Raw genomic sequence first — 19,829 nt, 5'->3', positions numbered from 1 at the left:
GTTGCTTGTTTAATAAAATAAAATGAGTTTTAAGTTAACAACTCAAAGTCTTGTGCAGATCAGAGTAATAGCATCTGAGAGGCTAATCTGATAGACGCAAAAAAAACCAAGAGAATGAAGTATAGTCTTGCCGTGAGAAGTGTTTGTTTTGGCCTCGCTTAATCTCGGCTGACGTGAATTATTAGGCTTATAAAAGCTTTGTCTTTTAGCAGGCTGGGACAGACTTCTTGAAAGAAACTAACTCTCTTGTTTAAATGAACTAAATCTCTAGAGCATTCTTAAAACTTAACATGAAAATATGGTACCCAGGCCAGGCTGCACTGCTTGTGTAGAGATAAGTGTATCTGCTTGGGCTCTGGTGATCATGCTGAGGAGCATGTAACGATGCACTAACTTTCTTTTGCAGGCCCAGCAAGGCAGCCCATCTTCTACTGGATCAGGGAACACTGAGCATTCCTGCACTTCCCAAAAACAGATTTCCATCCAGCACAAGCAGTCACAGGTATAGCTCACTCGATGAAACATCCCTTGGATATGAGATTGCAGTTTGATGCAGCTTGTCTTCCACATCAGAGGATGCCACTTGTAGCAGACTTAATGTTGCCAGTGAAAGAGCTACTCAGTAGTCCCAACAGTCCGTGACTACTGATTGAAGTGAATCACTTTGAACTGCATTCCTTCACCTGTAAAAGGAGTTACCTAGTCTGTTACAGAGGCTTTTCTGTGTCAGTGCTGTGGGCAGTTCTTCAGCTATGTGCAGATGTGCTCGGGAGAGGAACACCTTAGATCTGTCTGTTTCTGTTCTGCTGTATCCTGAATGTTCTTCATCCTTTTGTAAGGGAAGATGTGATGGAAACCTGAGTGATAGTATGAATGGTTCTGTTCAAGTCCTGGGTGCGTCCACACTGCTTACAGTACAAATATTCATGGTGTAGCTGGAAGCTCTCTGGCCTCTGCAGAGTACACATATGGCATAGTTTGTCCTGTCAAAGAGGAGCATGATGTGTTCCTGACAGTGCTTCTCAGCAACTTCACTGGCCTGCAGTCAAGAAGGGGAGTAGTTCTTTAGACTGTCCTACTTTTTGATGCCTTCTAAATTAAGATTCTTCTTGTGGCTTAATGGCAAGATTTACTTTTAGCTGTGTCATCTTCCTCTGTTGCTTATAAGGATGTTCAGCTTTATCTGCAATGCACCCTGCTTATTTCTGCTCCAAGCCTGCTTTTAATCTTTTGATTTTCGTCTCTGATTTCTGTGACTGACCCTTCCCTTGAGTGATTTATATACTATCTGTTTTGTGTCAATCATTTTCTCCCATCAGTCTGTGTCAGAGATGATTTTATTGCTGGGGCAAGTTCATTCTCCCTTTCTCCAGCAGGTGGTACAAGTTCTTTTTGCTTGGAGAACAGCAATTCTCCCTCTGGGGATACTTAACTAGCCTAAGTCTCTGAGCTCTGTTGTGTCATTAGGGTCGTGTTTTGTCATCTGTGTTGTTAAAATGGTAGTCCTGTCTCTTCCAACTGCATGGAGAAATCTTGTGCGAGGAAGGTGCCGTAGCTTGAGAATCTGCCAGAGATAACTTTCAGATTTCAATCTTTGCTGTCCCAACACCAATGCTTAAAATCTTTGTCCCTCCTGGAGGGTGCAAGGTATTTTTCTCTCCTCTGCTTAGCAAGGCCACAGGGTTCATCTTCCTTGAAAAGGGTGGCGCATTATCCAAGTGTGCTTTCTGCCAATGCTCAGCTTCTTAGTATTCTCCAGAGGTCTGGATGTAGTGTGCACTTAAGGCAAAGAATCCAGGAAGATACTTGACTGCATGGTGAGGACATGTATACATTCTTGATTTTTCACTTCCAAACCTGTTTGGAGTTGATAGGGTTATAAAAACCCCTCCCTTCAGTGATTTCCAGTTTGAATCGCTTCTGGCAATGCCAAAAGCAAGTCAGTGTCTTAGGTTTTTCACTCAGTCCAGGGCCCCAGTTCTTTGAGGCAAGGTGAGCTATGATGAAGTGGTGTGTAAGAGCTTGCATCCTGGAGCATGTCTGTGCATTTGGCAAAGTGACACAAGAGCCACTTAATAACGAAACTTTCTGTTGCTTGGCTGAGTGAGTGCAGTCTAGTTTTTTGACAGACAACTTTATTGTTGATTCAGTGACAAAAGCTTTTGTCGTAAGTGCCTCCTGCAGTCTTTTGGGATTTAGGCCGCTTGTGCTGTCTTTTGTCTAGCAGGTGGTTGTGCCCATGAAAGATCTCATAAGTCTGATATTCTAGCTGAGGGTTGGGATTTGGTGGGGTTTCTTTAAGCCTTTTTCCTGTACAAGCTATTCCACTGCACAGAAGGACAGTGAATGTCAGAGTCCACCAGGGAGTGGGCAGAACTCAACTACAAAAAACTTTGCAGCACATGGGATGTTGTAGCCTGTTATATGCTCCCAGTTTGTGTTCTCCAGAGCAGCTTTGTGCTACCTGACTGAACCTCCTATGCTGGAGGAGCCCACTATGTGATAAGAAAATGAAGAATGGAGCAAGTTCTTCCCCAGACTGCTAGGATACAGGGGATTGGTTTCTTCTTCTTAAACCTATTTGTTCAGATCAGTGGGGGTTATGCTGTGATGTTACATTTGGACTATCTGAAGTATTGTGTTTTTCTTAAATGTGGTTTATGGTGTTTTTTCTGCACAGTCTGACCTCACAATGGAAAAAATATCTGCACTAGAAAACAGTAAGAACTCTGACTTGGAGAAGAAGGAGGGGAGGATAGATGACTTACTAAGAGTAAGTATTTAAAGTTGGACAACTTTTCTGAAAGCTTCTATTTAAAGATACCTAGAGTGCCTGTGCCAGCTAGGCTGTGGAGAAGAATTTTGTATAGCATTTTTAGAACCAAGATAAATCCATTTATCCCTTACTCGCAAGATAATTGTTTGGCTTGTAGATGCTCTGGGACCGCTTGAATCTACAAGCAGTGTAGCAGCGAACGTGGCTATACAGTGCAGAGTTATTGTAGCTTAGGTCGTAGGATCATGGAATGATTTAGGTTGGAAGGAACCTTAAAGTCCATCCAGTTCCAACCTCCTGCCATGAGCAGGGACACCTCCCACTAGATCAGGCTGCTCAAGGCCCCATCCAGCCTGGCCTTGAACACCTCCAGGTGTTTGTGTCCTCAGCAGTGTTGTTGACCTTTCTTAGATCTGTTGCACGCTTATGTATTTTGCTGGCTAACCTATTTGTCCTTGGCTTGGACATTTGGATAAGAAGAATTTGGTCTTTTTCTCATTCTGCTGGTTTGCTTTCCTTAATCTGATGCCTGATGGTAGCTGGGGAAACTTCTTCGTAGGTGATGCTTAGTTTGACTCTGATTTCAAGTCAAAGGCTTTTCTTCTCTTTTCACTTCTAGGCCAACTGTGACTTGAGACGGCAGATAGATGAACAGCAAAAGATGCTGGAGAAGTACAAGGAGCGGTTGAATAGATGCGTAACAATGAGCAAGAAGCTTCTTATAGAAAAGGTGAGCAGAGGACTTCTTGCATCTCTGCAGTCACAGGTCACGTCTTTGAAAACTTATCTGTCTTCTCTGGAGCAGTGTAAACCTGCTTCTGTTGCTGTAGTGGTAAAAGATGACTGGAATTCTGTCTTAAATTATTTACTTTCAAATAGGAGTGTAATACTAAGGTGGAAATGGTTCTGAATGTTTTGTTTAGGTTACTTTTCACAATTTCGAAGAGTGATGTCCCTTAGTTAAGTGAAATAGCCTGAGCTCCAAAAGCAGCTGGCATGACTTGGTTTGGAAACCTGTACATCTGAAACCCAACATTGTCCAGTTTTTGCAAGACAAGAGCAGTATCTCATTGTGCAATCAAATTGCCAGATATGCCTGTGACATGGGCAAGTGATTTAGACCTTTTCTTCTTTCAAACGACAAAACCGGAGATTGTTGCTTTGTAGAACTCTCAACATATTAAAGACACAGGGTAAGGTGCCAGGCTGCTGTTTACCAGTGTCCAGCCTGCTTCAGCGTTGAAAGATTTCCAGATTTCCTGATGGTTAAGTAATGTGGGAGTTTCATGGTTCCTTAACCTGTTGGCCAATTACATCTATTGTTTTTGGGCACTGGGTGGGCAAAACTACCAGGGTGCTGGCCAGTAGGTGCAGTCTGTTTAAGTTCATTTTGTCACAGAGCTGATTTTTCTTGGCTGAGTGGGACTCCCCTTTGTGGGAGGATGTGTGATGCTGGGCTAGGTGTTACACAGACCTGGCGTTCAGATTGGTGCATAGCTCCAGTGAGGAGCTTTGCTGATTCACCTTTAATCCTGACTGACTGAGGCTTTGCTGCTCTCATCTCAGGCCTAGGAAATTTCTTCTCCCTTAGCAGAAACACTGTGACAGACACCACCACCAGTTTTTATGCATGTTGGTGACCTAATTGAGAATGTGTCACTTCTGGGAGTGGAGCGAGTCTGGGTCTGAGCTGGCTGATCACTCAGTCTTAACAGTGATTCTGGGTGCATTTTCTTCCTTCATCTCTTGTGTGAGTGAATAAAGGCCTGATCAGAGCCTTGTCTGATGTCTGGCTGAGCTACTCATAGAAAGGGATAGTTCTGTTCCTTCTGCTAAACTGATTTCAGCTGGTGATAGAGTGGGTGTGAGCTGCCCAAGCAATAATGGAGGAGGAGGGGGGGAGGCTGAAATGTCAGAAAGGAGGCAGTCAAACCAAGTGCCTGTCAGACCAGTGTGAAGCAGCAGCACTAATCTGACCAAAGATTTTCAGCTGGATTTCAGATAAGCAGTGCTGAAACAATGGAACATGGTAAGAAATGGTAGTGATTTTAAAAACAGTACAGCTCTTAGCTGCTAATTATGGCCTGTATTCTTAGAATGTGTTTTGTTTTGTTTTCAGTCAAAACAGGAGAAGATGGCATGCAGGGATAAGAGCATGCAGGATCGATTGAGGCTAGGTCACTTCACCACGGTGCGGCACGGGGCATCTTTCACTGAGCAGTGGACAGATGGCTACGCCTTCCAGAACCTCATCAAGTGAGGACAAACAAAGTTGTCTTTGATTTCAGAGACAGAAACAGGAAAACTATGCAGTTGTGTGTCATATCTTGCATGTCAAAACGTGAGAATGGTGTGAATGATGGATGAAAGGATCAGATGGAAATTCGGCTACTAACAATTGGGAACGGTTTTACATTGGAGTGAGAAGTACATTTCCACTTAAACCTCCTGAGATTTGAACTGGAATCAAATTGTTCGAGATGGCCTCTGGGCTGGAAAGCAGTAGGCTGCCCTGCTGGGTGTTGTCAGTGCATCTGCCTGGCTGTGCAGTGCTTGAGGCGGAGCGGTAGGCCAGATTCTCACAGGTATCTTGAGTCAATCCATTTGATTTGCATAGTTGCATATATTTGTCAAGGGAGGCTAATTAGCTCCTTTTCTTTTTTAAGGTAGAAAGTGGAGAAGCTTAAAAGAGAAAATCCATACTATTTAACTTTTTTTTGCCTCCTGGTAACAGTGATCAAAGGGGCTGCAGAAACCTGAAATGAAGATCAGAGCCTCTTTTATGCAGGATGTTAATAGAACTATCCAGTAAATTCCCAGCTGGCCTAGACCTTTAAGTAGGACTTGACAAATTAATTGCATTAGAGAGAGCTATGTGTGATCTTTTAAAATCATATCATTTCTCTGTAGTCTGATAGAGAAATGCAGGTCTTGTTAGGCACAGATTAAGGATTTCATTATGCCTCCTTAGTTTGTGCTGTAAGAATGGAAGAAATACTTCTGGAATATTGCCCTGCAGCCTCAGCCTCTTTTAAAAAGTGAATGAAGTATGTAAATGCTCAAGTCATCTAGACCTGAAATTTCAAGTGTGCTTTTACCACTGTGAAATATTTTAGGGCAGTTGTCTTGGATGAAAAACTTCTTTTCTTAGTGAAATTGGGAAAGGTGTTGGTTATGTTTCAGAGAAGTAAGGGTAGTTTAACTGTACCCTTGGAGGACAAAGCTGCTTTCTCAGACATTGCCAGACTTCAGGAATAGTCTTAACAGGAAAGTCTGAGATTTAGAACAGAGGCTTCTAGGAAAAAGAGTGCATGGAAAGTTAGAAACTTACCATGGATGCCTGGGTTTTCCAAGAGGTTAGCAGCTCCTTGGGTTTGGATATCCTCTGCATGAATAAATCCTTTCACTTACCAGAAGGTTTTTGTGGGCCAGGAAAAGAATCCTCTTTTATGTAAAAATACCTTTAAAAAAAATGAGTCAAAATGTTTGGCACATCCCCCTTTTCTGTACAAAAATATTTTCTTGCTAATCTTACAAGTACAATTGATCTGAAATTCCTTGCTCAAGTCTGTTTAGAGCAGATGCTGGAGACAACTGGGTACACGCCATTAGTTATCTGTTTCATGTATTTTCTGCTGTCTTCTTTCCAGACAACAGGAAAGGATAAATTCTCAGCGGGAAGAAATAGAAAGACAACGAAAAATGTTAGCAAAACGGAAGCCACCTGCGATGGGACAGACCCCTCCAGCAAGCAATGAGCAGAAGCAGCGCAAGAACAAGACTAATGGAGCAGAAAATGAAACGTAGGTTACGTGGCCTTCTTGCTGCCTTGCAAAACTGCATGTTTTGATTAGAGTGCAAAATAGCTACTGAGAAATGGAATCTTGCCCTTCCCTCTAGGCTTTACTCCATGCACAAATGAATATTGTGGAATTAGCCTGGCATTCAGCAACATCTGGCTGCAGTTCTAAATAGTTTTCATTGGAGTAAAACAAGGATCATTTCTGAGTCCAGGCTTTGTATGAACTTTACTTGTTTTGAATGCAGTAATTTGTTCAGTATTCCTGTTGCGTCAGGTTTGAAAAGGGGGGTGTCTTTCTAATGGTTGCAACTTCAGAACTGATTCTGGTATCCCTGAATGATGCTTTTTTTAAGGAAGAAAAATGGGTACACTTAGAAGCCTTTATTTCGATATGCTTTCTGGTGAGGCTTGTCAAATATTTAATTTGGTATACTGAAGAAAAATGATGCTCTCCCTGGAGACAGTGCATTAAGCATTGACCGGTCTCTCCAAAACAGTCCTTTGCAGGTATGAGAGTCAGGGAAGTGGAAAGGCAGTTGAAGTCTGGCCTTGAACCCCTCCAGGGATGGGGCAGCCACCCCTGCTCTGGGCAACCTGGGCCAGGGCCTCCCCAGCCTCACAGGAAAACATTTCTTCCTAAGATCTCATCTAAATCTCCCTTCTTTCTTCTCTTCTTATTGCTCTTTGCTGATATATTGCTGGATCTGTCTCTTCTGTGCAGGTTAACGTTAGCAGAATACCACGAACAGGAAGAAATCTTCAAACTTCGACTAGGTCATCTTAAAAAGGTAAGAACTACCTGCAGAAAAGGCTTCTAGGTAGGTTTTTCATTCAGTGTTCTGTGGCCAATAGCGTTTCTCTGTGGAGGTTGCGACTGTTTGAGAATTGAGAGGGTTTTTTTGCATGAAAGGGATTTTGTAATTTTTTTTCCAAGGCAGTGGTATTCAGGAAAGATGTTCTTTGCTTCAGTAAATAGATTTGTGTCCTTTCATGTGAGGAGTTCTACTGCTCTGATGCATTTATTGTGTCACTGTGACCTGCCTAGTGCTGGGCTCTGTACGTGTCTAATATGGGGGAGTGTGAAGGAATGAACCAAGGGAAGAAAATAAGAATACGCCAAAAACTGCAACCATAACTGACTTTCCCATTTCTTTGTGATGTTGAGTAACCAGCTTTATCAGTAACAATAAAATCTCGCAGGCTTTTGTAAGCCTGTCCTGTTTAGGTAGTTGTAATGTACTTTTGTTTTCAAATACATTTGCTTCAGCCCAAACTACACCTGCAAGTGAGGTAAGAATAAGTTAAGTTGTTGGTTACCTTTAAAGTGATTGCCATAACCTAGAAATACGTTTTCCGGGACAGATGAAGAACTGAAAAAAAATAATAAAATAGCTGTCTTGTGACATTTCCTAGTTAGCTGTGATCTCTGCTAAGGCCAAAGGGTTTTCTTCCCCATACGAAACAAAGAGGAAGCATGCAAACGCATTACTGGAGTCCCTCTTCTTTTCTCAGGTGATGCCTGAGCTCTGCACTTGGTTTTTCCTGTAAACTTGACACACAAGTTGAATGCAAGGCTGCATTAATGCTGCTGTCCTTATTTTCAGTGGCAAGGGAAAGTTAATGCACCCATGGAGTCCACTGGCTCTCTGCTCATTGTGTTTTATTAACATAAGTGATATGGGCAGGGGTATGCTAAAGGCATGCTTGCTCTGCGGGTTCCACATTGTTGGAGTGGATTAATTGCAGGTCCATGTGTGCTGTCATGTAGTGTGCCACCCTGGAACAGAGGAATCCATTTAATGGAAAATGAAGTAATGTTCTGGGATTGTGGCATTGTCTGAAGCTGTGCTTATCCTTCTCCACTTTTGGAAATTGGATCATTCTTTGGGTCTAAAAATATAACAAGCTGAGAAGGAAAGGAAGAGGCACAAGACAAATGGATAACTATGTTCCTCAAGTCTTGTATACCAAATAATACAACTCATGCCACACATCTTAATTCAGATTTGCAACCCTGTACACAGTGATGTGAATTCTGGTGTTGTGTTTGAGGGCACAGGAACTTCCAACTCTATAAATGCTGTATTTCCACATGGCACTAAGTTAAACTCCAACCTGTTCTACTGCTTACCGCTAATAGGACCGTGTGTCCTTTCACATTCTCCATCCTCATCAGATGCTGCCCTGTGTCCTTAAAACATCATGTCATCCCTGTTCCTTACTTCTGAGGGCTGTAAGTTTTCTTCCAGAAGAAGCTGAGTTCCTACAAACCTGCTGCATAGCATTTAATCAGAGAGGAGCAAGACCAGAGCAATAATGCTGCTTAATTACAGAAAATGTTAAAAACAAGGAGGCGTAAAGTTATGTCTGTGCCTGTCTGTGTGTAGGTGTAGACAAAACTGCCCAGTCAGTTTTCATTCCCTTCACCTTCCACCTGATTTTTTAGTTGACTATGACCATCACTCTGATCCCCTAAACAAGTTAGAATAGTTTCACAAGTGGAATTACATTTGTGCTTCCGTAAACCAAGCAGAAATGCTAACTGCATTATGTTAGTGTTGTGTTTTCCTTCTTGTTTTTCGCTTACACAGGAAGAAGCAGAGATCCAGGCAGAGTTGGAACGGCTAGAGAGGGTTAGAAATCTACATATCAGGGAATTGAAAAGGATACACAATGAAGATAATTCACAGTAAGCACGTGGGATTCAGGGACAAGAACGTGTAACAATTATATATTTGTCCCCTTTGTAACGGGAAATGCTTCTTAGAATCATTGAATGGTTTGGGTTAGAAGCTACCTTAAAGCTTATCCAGTTCCACCTCCCCTGCCATAGGCAGGGACACCCCTCCATGGATCTGGTTGCTCCAAGCCCCATCCAACCCAGCCTTGAACATCTCCAGGGATGGGGCAGCCACCACTGCTCTGGGCAACCTGGGCCAGGGCCTCCCCACCCTCATAGTGAATAATTTCTTCCTAATATCCAATCTAAATCTCTCCAATTTAAAGCTATTTCCCCCTTGTCCTATCACTCCATATCCTTGTAAAAAGTCCTTCCCCAGCTTTCTTGTAGGGACTTCAGGTACCAGAAGGCCAGTATGAGATCTTCCCAGAGCCTTATATTCTTCAGGCTTTAATCTTTAAGTGGGTGTTAACAACTTATTATGTCACTTGATTTGAGGATGGTGTGGTGATATAACTTGAAGTTAATGTAAGGCAAAGGCTTCCAAGTGCATCAAGGTACCATTATATAGTCTTTTATCAGGGCAAAGTGATCTAATAATATCAAATCTTTCAGTCATTAACAAAGTTTTAGTATTTTTCTTAATATAAAAATGTTGCTTCTAAGCTGTGTAGTGGCTCTAATTTATTGTGCAGTAGGTTGCATTATTCCTGTAATTATTCTTAAACTCTCTTTCTTGCCAGATTTAAAGACCACCCAACACTAAATGATAGGTATTTGTTGCTACATCTCCTGGGTAGAGGTGGCTTCAGTGAAGTATATAAGGTAAGTTTGAAGTGGCAGTTTGTGGTGTTATCTGAATTTGCAAAGAATACTGCAGTAAGCAGAATTTATATCCTTGGTTGTGGTGGAGAAGGGAAGACATTGCACCTGGCTTGTGCAGGCTTGAGTTTTTTAGGTTCTGCCCTCATCCTCGAAGGTCAGATTCCCTACAAATGCATGCTTCGAGAAAATGTTGCAGCAAGTCTCTACAAGTTCTGTCAGGACAGAGAAGCAAACCACTTGTTTCTTCAAGTGCTACACACACACAAATACCTTAAGTAGCAAAGTTTTATTGAGTATGGCATGGCAAGTCTGAACATCACTGCAAATAACAGAAAATAGCTCCAATAGTAAGGGCAAAATCTTCATTTCCTGGGGGTGGAAGGCTTTTCTCATTTGTATTGATTTTACACTCTGAAGTAGCAGACTGGGTGTGTGCGTAGAGTCTTGGGACTTCCTTGGAAGCGAAGATTACGTATGTGTCAGCACTCTTGCCTGGCCAAGACCTGTGAAACTTTGGTGCTTGCTGTTCGACCATTATGCTTAGAGCCTTTCCAGTTCTAAATATTCCTCATCTGTACCCAGTAGTTCTTGGTTCATACTGACTTTGCCTAGAATAAAACTAACTATGCCAACGCAAATATTGCAAATATTGAGAGCTTCACAGCGATGCAGTGCAACAGTAGATATCTCACCCAAGGGGGCTGGACTGCCCAGGTAGTGAAAAGAGAGAGTGATCTGCCTGTAGGTACTCTGAGCTGCTCTCTGGAGGCCTTGCTGACTGAGTATTGAAAGCCTTGGCTCCACAGATGAAAGCAGGAGAGTATGAATGCTTCATACCTGACCAGGCATAAGAGTTGGAACTATACTATTAAAGGAAAGAAACACTTAGCCCTTCTCCAGGGTCTTGGCCAAGCTGTTAGGCTTTAGGACTTAAATATACAGTTTTTGAGATGGACAGAGTTTATCCTTGTCTGCTCACAGTAAGTTTTCATCCCATCCTATAAATTATTACCTGTTGTTGTTTTTCTCAGACAAGGTGAAAGATTTCCACGCCTCTCCATGAGCACAATTCTAGTGATCTGGTCTTTAAAGACTGCCTGAATAGCAAGAAACTGAAAAGCAAAACACAGCACACAGTTCTGCCATTGAATTTTTCAGGTCTAAATAAGCTGAAATGTTTTGCTCCAAGATGAAGAGCTGAGCTACCCATGTGAAACGAAGTATTAAAATCCTTTGTGTGTTTTGGGGCTTTTTTTTTTTAGATGAGTGTAGAAAATAAGTTAGGTGGCTTGGGGAGACACTGGGCAGGGTCTTCCCAGTGTGATTAATTGACTATAATTTGGTAATTTGGCCTTTCTGATCCCCTTGTAGCTCTTGTGGTAAAATGTCAGTACAAATGTGGCATTAGTGAGATCCCATAGGGAAGGTCAGATCAGAGCACAGAATATTCAATTGTTTCAGAGTTGCTTGTCTTCATTAGTGAAACTAATTACATCAGAATGTGGGTTTGCTCTTCACTCAATACGTCGTAATGCTGATTTCCTGAGTGGGGATACTGGTTTGTTAGAGCTTGTCTGTTTTTGCAGTATTAACTTGAAGTTGTGATTCCTACTGATTTTCAACTCTTCTCTCTGCAGGCATTTGATTTAACAGAACAGAGATACGTAGCTGTGAAAATACACCAGTTAAATAAAAACTGGAGAGATGAGAAGAAAGAAAACTATCACAAGTAAGTAAGGCTGTAGAGCAGTCAGTCATGCTTCTGATCTCCTCATCTATTTGGTTGTCCAATGCCTGTGAATGGGCTGCTGTTTTTTTTCCTGTGCTTTGCCAAGTTTCAAAAGCCATTCTCTGCGGCTTCCACATTGTTGGAATTTGAGATGCACTCAGATTCTGTGGTTCTCAAGAACTCTCTTCTGTGCAGTTCCTCATTGCTTGCCTTTTCTTAAGCTGTCTGAGTGGTGTGTATGGGTTTGATTGAAGTTGGACTGCTGTGTGGTGTGTCTGGGCCTTCTCTCTGCAGTACTTAGAATTAAGTCACTTGTATGACTAATGCTCAGGCTTTCGTGTTTTCAGACATGCATGTAGAGAGTACAGAATTCACAAAGAACTGGATCATCCTCGAATAGTTAAGCTATATGACTACTTTTCGCTGGATACTGACTCGTAAGTTATGTCGCTGTCTCTTTTGACTTGGTTTGACCCATTCACTATAGACAAAGTATTTCAGCTCTCGAGTCCAGAGAATGGCTGCACTGGTGTTACAGACTGTACTGCAGGGATATCTGAGGCCATTTCAGCATAAATTGTTTTTCTAGAGATGCCAGCTCACAAACCAGTGTGCTGTATTATGTCAGATGTAGTGCTTTACTAGTAAATCCTACTCTTTGTTGGCCTGGGCAAACGCCCCGGCTGATATAGCTTTCTCCTTCTGGATTTAGCACTTAATGGGAGATCTCTGACCTTTGTACCACTGAGCAGTGAGGTCTGTGCTCCTGGTAGCTTAGCTTATTTTTAGAAAGGGATTGATAGGCTGGAGAACTCTTAATTTAATATATTGACCAAATAGGTGAGTCTTGCAGACAAGCAATAACAAAGTGTTCTGGTTTTTGTCAGGTGCATTAATTACAATTTCTGTTTTGCCTGCAGGTTTTGTACAGTGTTAGAATACTGTGAGGGAAATGATCTGGACTTCTATCTGAAACAGCACAAGTTAATGTCGGAGAAGGAGGCGCGATCCATTATCATGCAGATTGTGAATGCTTTAAAATACTTAAATGAAATCAAACCTCCCATCATACACTATGACCTTAAACCAGGTATGTTGTGCTGCTAGCTGGTGTGCTTAAGGATGCTGACCAAAGGTGACGGGATGTAAGTAGTGTGGGGATGTTTGCTTCGGTCAGACAGCAAAAAGAGACAGGGCTGTATGGGAAAACTAACTTGCATCAAGAAAAAAACAACCTAAAATGCATAGAATATGAAAAGGGTATTGTCTCCTAGAATTGCAAATCAAAAAAAGAAGCAACATTCCAGGAAAAGTAGCCTCCTTGTTTAGAATGAGTCCTTGAACCACTAAGTGTCTGTGTTTGGTTTCTTAATGTCCTGCTTGGATTCTGCCATTGAAAGCTTGTTATTGCTTCAGAAAGGTTCCCATAATTACTAGTGTGTTTCATGTTCCCATTTTTCTGGCTTATTCTTTCTCATCGTTTGCCTAAAAATTTGGTGGCAGAGGCTAGCTTAGAAGTGTTTTCACATCACGGCAGCTCACAAAGCTGAGTACATGCAGCCCAGCTGTTGTCTCAGGTCTGCCTTTGAATTCGGTAGCATCTGCCACGAAGAAGGTCCTCTCTGAAGGTTGTTGCAGATTTCCCTTTATTATTGGGCGGAGTCGCAAGGGGAAATATGGAAGTGCTGTCTTTTGGGGTGATGCGCATTGGCTCACAGCTTTTTTTCCTAGTCCAGATAAATTCAGCCATCTCTTTGGGCACTTACCCCTGGCTTCTCTCCCTATTCCAGTGGCACTTCATACGCATTGTGTAACTGGTGTGTGATGTGGTTTAGTGCATCAGCATGAGGAGTCTGTGCAGGAGGTGGTGCTGTTGCTCTAGCTCTGGTGACCCTTGTTTCTTCCCCAGCTGCCGGCTCTTCTCATGTTGTCTGAGCATGCTGCAGAGCTCTGCCTGCAGTTGTCTAAAGCTGTGATTCATCCACTGCCATCATGCACGTTTTTGCTGTTTTATTGTAGGCTTCGAGAAAAACGGTGTTGATCTGACTTCTTGATCCTTGATGGATTTGTAAAAGACTCCTGTCTAAGCAGTAGTTGTCCTTTTTGAGCCTAGAAAGCCACTGGGGAGCACTGCCAGGAAGGAGAGAGTTTCTGGCTCATTGAGAGGCCAGGGCAAGTCAGGACTTCTGGGCAGAATGAGTCATAATTGTGTATGTGTACATCTCTCCTTAATCCTCCTTTTTGACCTGCCCTTCCAGCACGACCTTTGGGAGGAGTCAAAACAGCATATGAGCATCGAGCTCGTTTGGCTAATAGGGCTCAGGATCTGGAGGCTTCAAGTAATGTTAGGCCACTGGGTCATTCAAAACTGGGCAGAGCAGTTCTAGCACTTGGTAGGAGCTGAGTTGTCTCTGGAGCTCAGGATACTGAGCGTTGAAACACCTACCCCAGGCTGCCACAGCTCACTGTGCAGGTTCCTTGTCCTTTCGTGCAGAGTGCCAGAGTTCAATGCAGTTTTATTCTTGTGGTTTTTTGCTAGACGTGTATCTTAAGGGGCTGTTTCCTTCCTCTGTCTAGGTAACATTCTTCTAGTCAATGGTACTGCATGTGGAGAGATAAAAATCACAGATTTTGGACTTTCCAAAATCATGGATGATGACAGCTACAACTCTGTTGATGGCATGGAACTGACATCGCAGGGGGCTGGTACTTACTGGTAAGCGTTGCCTGGGGCACTTCCATGTTACAGATCAAGAACGGTTTATAGACAGCTTTGGATCTGTCAGCTCTGTGTGCGCTGCCATTGTCTGTGACAGCTTGAGACACGGGAGGTTTGAGACCCTGGAAGCTGCTCTTGTTGTCACACAGCTCCCTTTGAGGGTGGCAGCTTTTTACTGTTCAGTGTGTTAGTGTTTATACATTTGAAAACCATCTCTTATCCAAAGGGCCTGGTGAAAAACTGCATGTGCTGCGGGGATAGCAGGCTCTGGAGTGAAGCTTGGCTGCTATTTTATAGTCCAGAATGGCACTAACAGTTGAAGCAAGGAGGAGGAGAATACCCCACCTCTTTGGAAATTCATGTACGTCAGAGAGGTGGAAAGAGTATTCCATTGAAATGAGGAGGTGAAAATCCATAATTAGCTGTTAGAAAAAGATATAAAACTCAATGCTGTCCATAGCCAGCGCTTCATTTTCAAGTGCCATTGAAAAGGTGTTTTCAGCAGGACATTGTCCTTACTGGTATGTGTTGTCACTGCATCACCTGTGGCTCAGAGCAAGATCTACCGTGAGTGCCACCAAATGTGATTCTTGGGTACTACCCGAGCTGCAGCCTGTCACTATGGGCAACAGTTGTACAGGAACATTTGTTAAGGCATTCTGTATTGTACAGTTTTGTTCTATTCCTAAAAATGAAACTAGCTGTAGTTTGAGTGAGCCTGAGTGTCTCTAACTAGAATGTGGCATCTGGGGTTGTGTTTCTAGAAATATGTATTTTGGCTGCGCGTTTCTATTGTGGAATTGTTGGCCAAGCCCTTTTAACAACAAATACCAGTTCTGGAGATAAAAGAAAATGGGATTATTTTATGTGCTCTGGTGGAAAGAAACTGACTGTGCTGACTAGCTCAGACCATGAGTGTCTGGGGAGCCCTTGGGATCGCTGTTCTGGAAGGGGTGTGCACTGGCGATCTTGGCCCAAAGCTGCACAGGAATAAAATTGGGTCACTCAAGTCCCTGGCTGATCACAAAAGCTTGTTCCTTCCTTTCTAGAGAAAATTATTCAGAGTATTTGGAGATGCTGCTCATAACCTATTGTCACTTCCTTCTAATCAGGTATTTGCCACCAGAATGTTTTGTGGTTGGGAAAGAACCTCCAAAGATTTCAAATAAAGTTGATGTCTGGTCAGTGGGAGTCATCTTCTATCAGTGTCTCTATGGCAGAAAGGTAAGAAGGCATTTAACTCTTTTCATAGTTGTGATATCCAAATGTTTTGAGAGGCAACCCTGGCTTCTGCTTCCTTCTGCTCCTCAGGCTCAGAAGGTGCTTCTCCTTTGTCTCCTTGCCATCAGTTCCAAGGCAGAGTCCATACTAATGAAGTGGAAAGAATTTACTAGCTTGAGTTTTGCTCTGCGTGGCGCGTGCTTCAAAAGCAATGCAGAACATCTCTTTCCTCTGGGCATGTTCCCCTTGAGGCCATTGTGGGCAGGACAACTGTATCATTCAGGGCCAGACACCTGAGGTTCCTGGTCTGGCGTTGCTTTGTGATGCTTTCAGTGTGCTCTTGGCGAGCCTGATACTACTCGACAGCTGCAAATGTGTTAGAAAAACAAGTAGGTACAAAGACCCATGGCTTTTGGAAGGGAAGAGTCAGGGTCAGGAAAAGGTGATTCGTCCTTAGAAAAGATAATTTGGTTTATGATAACAGAAGAAGTAGGTTGGAGTAGGAAAAGGTTCCTATAACCTCTTGTTTTCACAAGTCCTTTGTAACCAAGTGTTGTGAATGCCTCGGCTGGCAAACGTATCAGGTAAATGGTGGAACCAGTCCAGCAAAGACTGAAGTGGGTGCATCTCCTTCAGCTTAGAGAGACTAAGGCCCTCTTGAATGTGCCAAAGCTGACCCGCAAGGTCCGGAAGCAGGTGGAGATCACTCCTGTCTGAGCCAGAGACACCCCAGACATGTTCTAGCTTGGTCACTTGTTGGGTTTAAGTGCAGGAGTGATGTGTCCGGCTCATCTGGCTGGAATCTGCAGCGCCTTCGCAACATCCATGGGCCTCTTTCCTGGAAAAATGCTGATGTCAAGTGACAGTAAACACAGTAGTGTTATGGGGTTTTAAGGCCTGTCATCAGCCTTTAACAATTGTCTCCTATTTCTTTGGTAGCCCTTCGGTCATAACCAGTCACAACAAGATATTCTGCAGGAGAACACAATTCTGAAAGCTACCGAGGTGCAGTTCCCTCCAAAGCCAGTAGTCACGCCAGAAGCAAAGGTAAATCATCTTTCAGCGAGTTTGATCACACCGTATATGTCAGTCAGTAGTTGGCACTGGCAGTTCCTTTTTCTTGGTTTCCCTGAGACCAGCAGGAGTCCTGTGTTTAGTGCTGGCGTCCTGCGGAGTGGTCAGTGTTGTAGTTGTCAGGCTGAGGATTGAACAGAGCGCAGTGTGTGCCTTTGCCCGAGCTCTCTCCTGATAACAGATGAGCTCCTGGGGGAGGAGCTGGGTTGTCTCTGTGGTTGCTGGGGAAGGAATTTCGGTGCTGCCATTGTCAGATTGGCTGTGCTCCCAAATTGTTTATCTGTTGAAGAAAGCTTCCTGTTTCTTCCCATCTACTAATTCTTGTCTTGCCTTTGGGGTGTCTGCAGGCATTTATCAGACGTTGCTTGGCCTACCGAAAGGAGGATCGGATAGATGTCCAGCAGCTGGCCTGTGACCCATACTTGCTGCCTCACATCCGCAAATCTGTATCCACGAGCAGCCCAGCTGGAGCTGCAGTTGCATCAACCTCTGGATCATCCAATAACAGCTCTTCAAACTGAGACAGAGCGATAGGCCAAAAACTGCTTGAGAAACCGGCAAAAAGACTTTCAGAAACAACTTTGGAATAAAGGAATCCGCAAGGGTCTCATGAAACCTGTACCAGGTGCTTTTTTTTCTTGCTTTTTTCCATCCATAGAGCATGACAACATCAACTCATCAAGAAAACCGTCGGCATCTAGGCCAAGCCATGTGGTTAGGAGATGGCTTGAGGTTTATCCAGTAAATGACCACGAAAGGGTGGCTGCTCTGCACAAGGAGGGGAAACTCAAGAAAATACAAAAAGACATGGTTCCATGTACTGTGAACTTCTGAACGTGCAGCCTTGGGGAATCCAGGACGCCGTGTGTGCTTCATATGAAGAATGTGGACTTTGGAAAAAGACTGGGCTAGTCCAGTGTTGATATTTAAACATTGTTCTTTTTCTTTTAATAAAGTTTAGGTAACATCTCCTGAAAAGCTCGAAGCACCAAGGTTCAGCTGGGGATGGTATATGACTCTTTGCCCTTTGGAGGGGAAAAAAGTTGATCCTGCCTGTTCATGGCACTAGAGTTAGTGTTTTACCCCTAATTAATTTCAGTTTTTTAAAAATAACAGTTTTTTGGAAGAAAACCGTTTTCTGGTCTCAAAAGTGAAACCCGTATTAGCAGGTTCATGGCAGTGTCCATTCTGTGGATGGTGCAGCTTTCTGCTCCCTTGGGATGGCTTCTTATGAATAATTCACCTTCTCAAGAGCGCAGCGAAGCCCATAGGAGGACAGGCCTGTGTAGATCTCCTGTGATCAGAGTGGATCACAGCTCAGACTGCCACGAGGTTTTCAGCTGCTCCTTCAGAGCTCTCGCAACGGTTGCACCTTTTTAATTTATTTGAAGTGCTGTTCTTTTTGAAAACACACCCTGATGTGTTCATGACGTGCTTTCTGCTCGCGTGAGCCTGATATCTGTTGACTGTTGATAAGGCAGGTAGTGAAAGAATCGGAGTGCAGCTCAGTTGATTGCAGGTGTGATCTGCGCTCAGGCAGTACTGTATGTGTCTTGTTCGTGTTATAAATACCTGAAGGTGAAGACTTGTCTGCTCTTCTCAGTTAGGCGACCTGGCAACAAAGCTTCCTCTCTCCTTTAACACTCCCCTTTTAAAACTTGCTGACTTTCCTAACTTGCTGCCGTCGCCGCATCCGATTTCAGATGAGAGGGAACAACATAATGTTCTAGAAGGGAGCAAACACCCTAATTGTTATTTTTGTCTCCCTTCTGTAATCTGCCTGGAGGAGTCTCCCCCCTGCAGCTGGAGCCTCCCTGCTGTGCAACGCGAGCCTCTTGTCCCTACTCTGCCCCTTTTCCCCCTCTCATTCAGGGAAAACTGAAAACACCCACAAAAAGCGCAGCACTTGAACATGTGGCAGCAAGGTTGGAGTGCTCCTAACATGTGGCAGGACTTCATAGCCAGAAATATTTAAAGATGCAGTGTTCAAGGGCAAGGTTTGTCTAAGGAGGGAGCTGAGCGATGCACTACTGCAATTCAGGGTGGTGTTTAAAGAATTAATCACCCTGTGCACGCTTCTGAACCTGATACCAAGACCACCGTGGTGTGGACTGTCCTCTGCAGTTCCTCCAGGACTGTTCCCACAGCTCCAGCAGCGGGTGGGCTGCTTGGGGTGCTCGGTACCCAAACGGCATTCTCGTGGCAAGCGATGTTCTCCGTCATGTGCTTTTGGAGAGAACTACCACTTACCTGCCTTATTTGTAAGCCATCATCTGCAAATATTAAGACTTTGAACCTGATCAGGAATTTGTGGTCAACTGAAAAATGGAGGCGTTTGAAATTAAGCAATGGACCTGGGAAGTGGAGAACTCTGCTGCTTTGATTTTTATTACTATTTTTATAGTGACTCTTGGGCTTTTAATTGGATGTGTTCACTTGCAGCTGCTTTAAGGTGGTCTCTAAACTCTAGTGTTTTAAACAAAGGAAAGAAATACTGCATCTTTAAATCCCCAGCCGTAATTTCATAGCCCTTTCCATCCCTGCTGCTCTTTTCCAGAAGTTAACTGTTTAGCAAGCAGCACTTCGATGTGTCTATTCAGCCTCTGTCAGGCAAAATCAGGGTTGATGCTTCATCCCGTTTGCTGAAACTGATGACTTGGTGTCTGTCTACATCAGGGAGAATTCTAAAAGGGTTTTTTCTATCCCGGTCCCCTTGTTTCTTGGACATACAGTGTGCGCTATCTCTGTGGGTGTGATTAGTTTTGCGTCAGATGCATTTATTCCTGCTGTGCGACACCCATCCAGGGGCCTGGGGATAGCGTTGGTCTTTCTTGGGGCTGACAGCAGTCAAGAACCCTGGTAGAATTCTGGCTGCGACACCTTCCTTGTTAATATGGGTTTCACTTCCAATAACAGACCCTATTGCCACACTGTTCATTTACTTAAAGAAAAGCATATGAAGAATTTGTAACTTAAACCAGGCCAGACTGTTTTGGCTCTACC

At 43.5% G+C, this 19,829-nt stretch overlaps 1 protein-coding gene across 5 annotated transcripts in view; it reads left to right on the top strand.

The window, feature by feature from the left end:
* The window catches only part of TLK2 (tousled like kinase 2), a 37,021-nt gene extending 19,580 nt beyond the window's left edge, over positions 1 to 17,441 (top strand). For all 5 annotated transcript variants that reach the window (XM_069876981.1, XM_069876978.1, XM_069876976.1 and 2 more), the window contains 15 exons: positions 407 to 502; positions 2,681 to 2,773; positions 3,396 to 3,506; positions 4,896 to 5,032; positions 6,427 to 6,579; positions 7,300 to 7,366; positions 9,170 to 9,267; positions 10,002 to 10,083; positions 11,721 to 11,812; positions 12,160 to 12,249; positions 12,733 to 12,902; positions 14,390 to 14,528; positions 15,644 to 15,755; positions 16,692 to 16,799; positions 17,174 to 17,441. In XM_069876981.1, the coding sequence (XP_069733082.1) occupies positions 407 to 502; positions 2,681 to 2,773; positions 3,396 to 3,506; positions 4,896 to 5,032; positions 6,427 to 6,579; positions 7,300 to 7,366; positions 9,170 to 9,267; positions 10,002 to 10,083; positions 11,721 to 11,812; positions 12,160 to 12,249; positions 12,733 to 12,902; positions 14,390 to 14,528; positions 15,644 to 15,755; positions 16,692 to 16,799; positions 17,174 to 17,347 (1,722 nt within the window). In that variant the 3' untranslated portion in view covers positions 17,348 to 17,441. The remainder of the gene's footprint in view (positions 1 to 406; positions 503 to 2,680; positions 2,774 to 3,395; positions 3,507 to 4,895; positions 5,033 to 6,426; positions 6,580 to 7,299; positions 7,367 to 9,169; positions 9,268 to 10,001; positions 10,084 to 11,720; positions 11,813 to 12,159; positions 12,250 to 12,732; positions 12,903 to 14,389; positions 14,529 to 15,643; positions 15,756 to 16,691; positions 16,800 to 17,173) is intronic.
* The last annotated feature ends 2,388 nt before the right edge of the window (positions 17,442 to 19,829 follow it).

The sequence above is a fragment of the Phaenicophaeus curvirostris genome, chromosome 26, assembly GCF_032191515.1.
Source record: "Phaenicophaeus curvirostris isolate KB17595 chromosome 26, BPBGC_Pcur_1.0, whole genome shotgun sequence".
Taxonomy (NCBI): domain Eukaryota; kingdom Metazoa; phylum Chordata; class Aves; order Cuculiformes; family Cuculidae; genus Phaenicophaeus; species Phaenicophaeus curvirostris.
The sequence above is the reverse complement of the archived record's forward strand: the minus strand, read 5'-3'. Positions and strand labels throughout refer to the sequence as shown.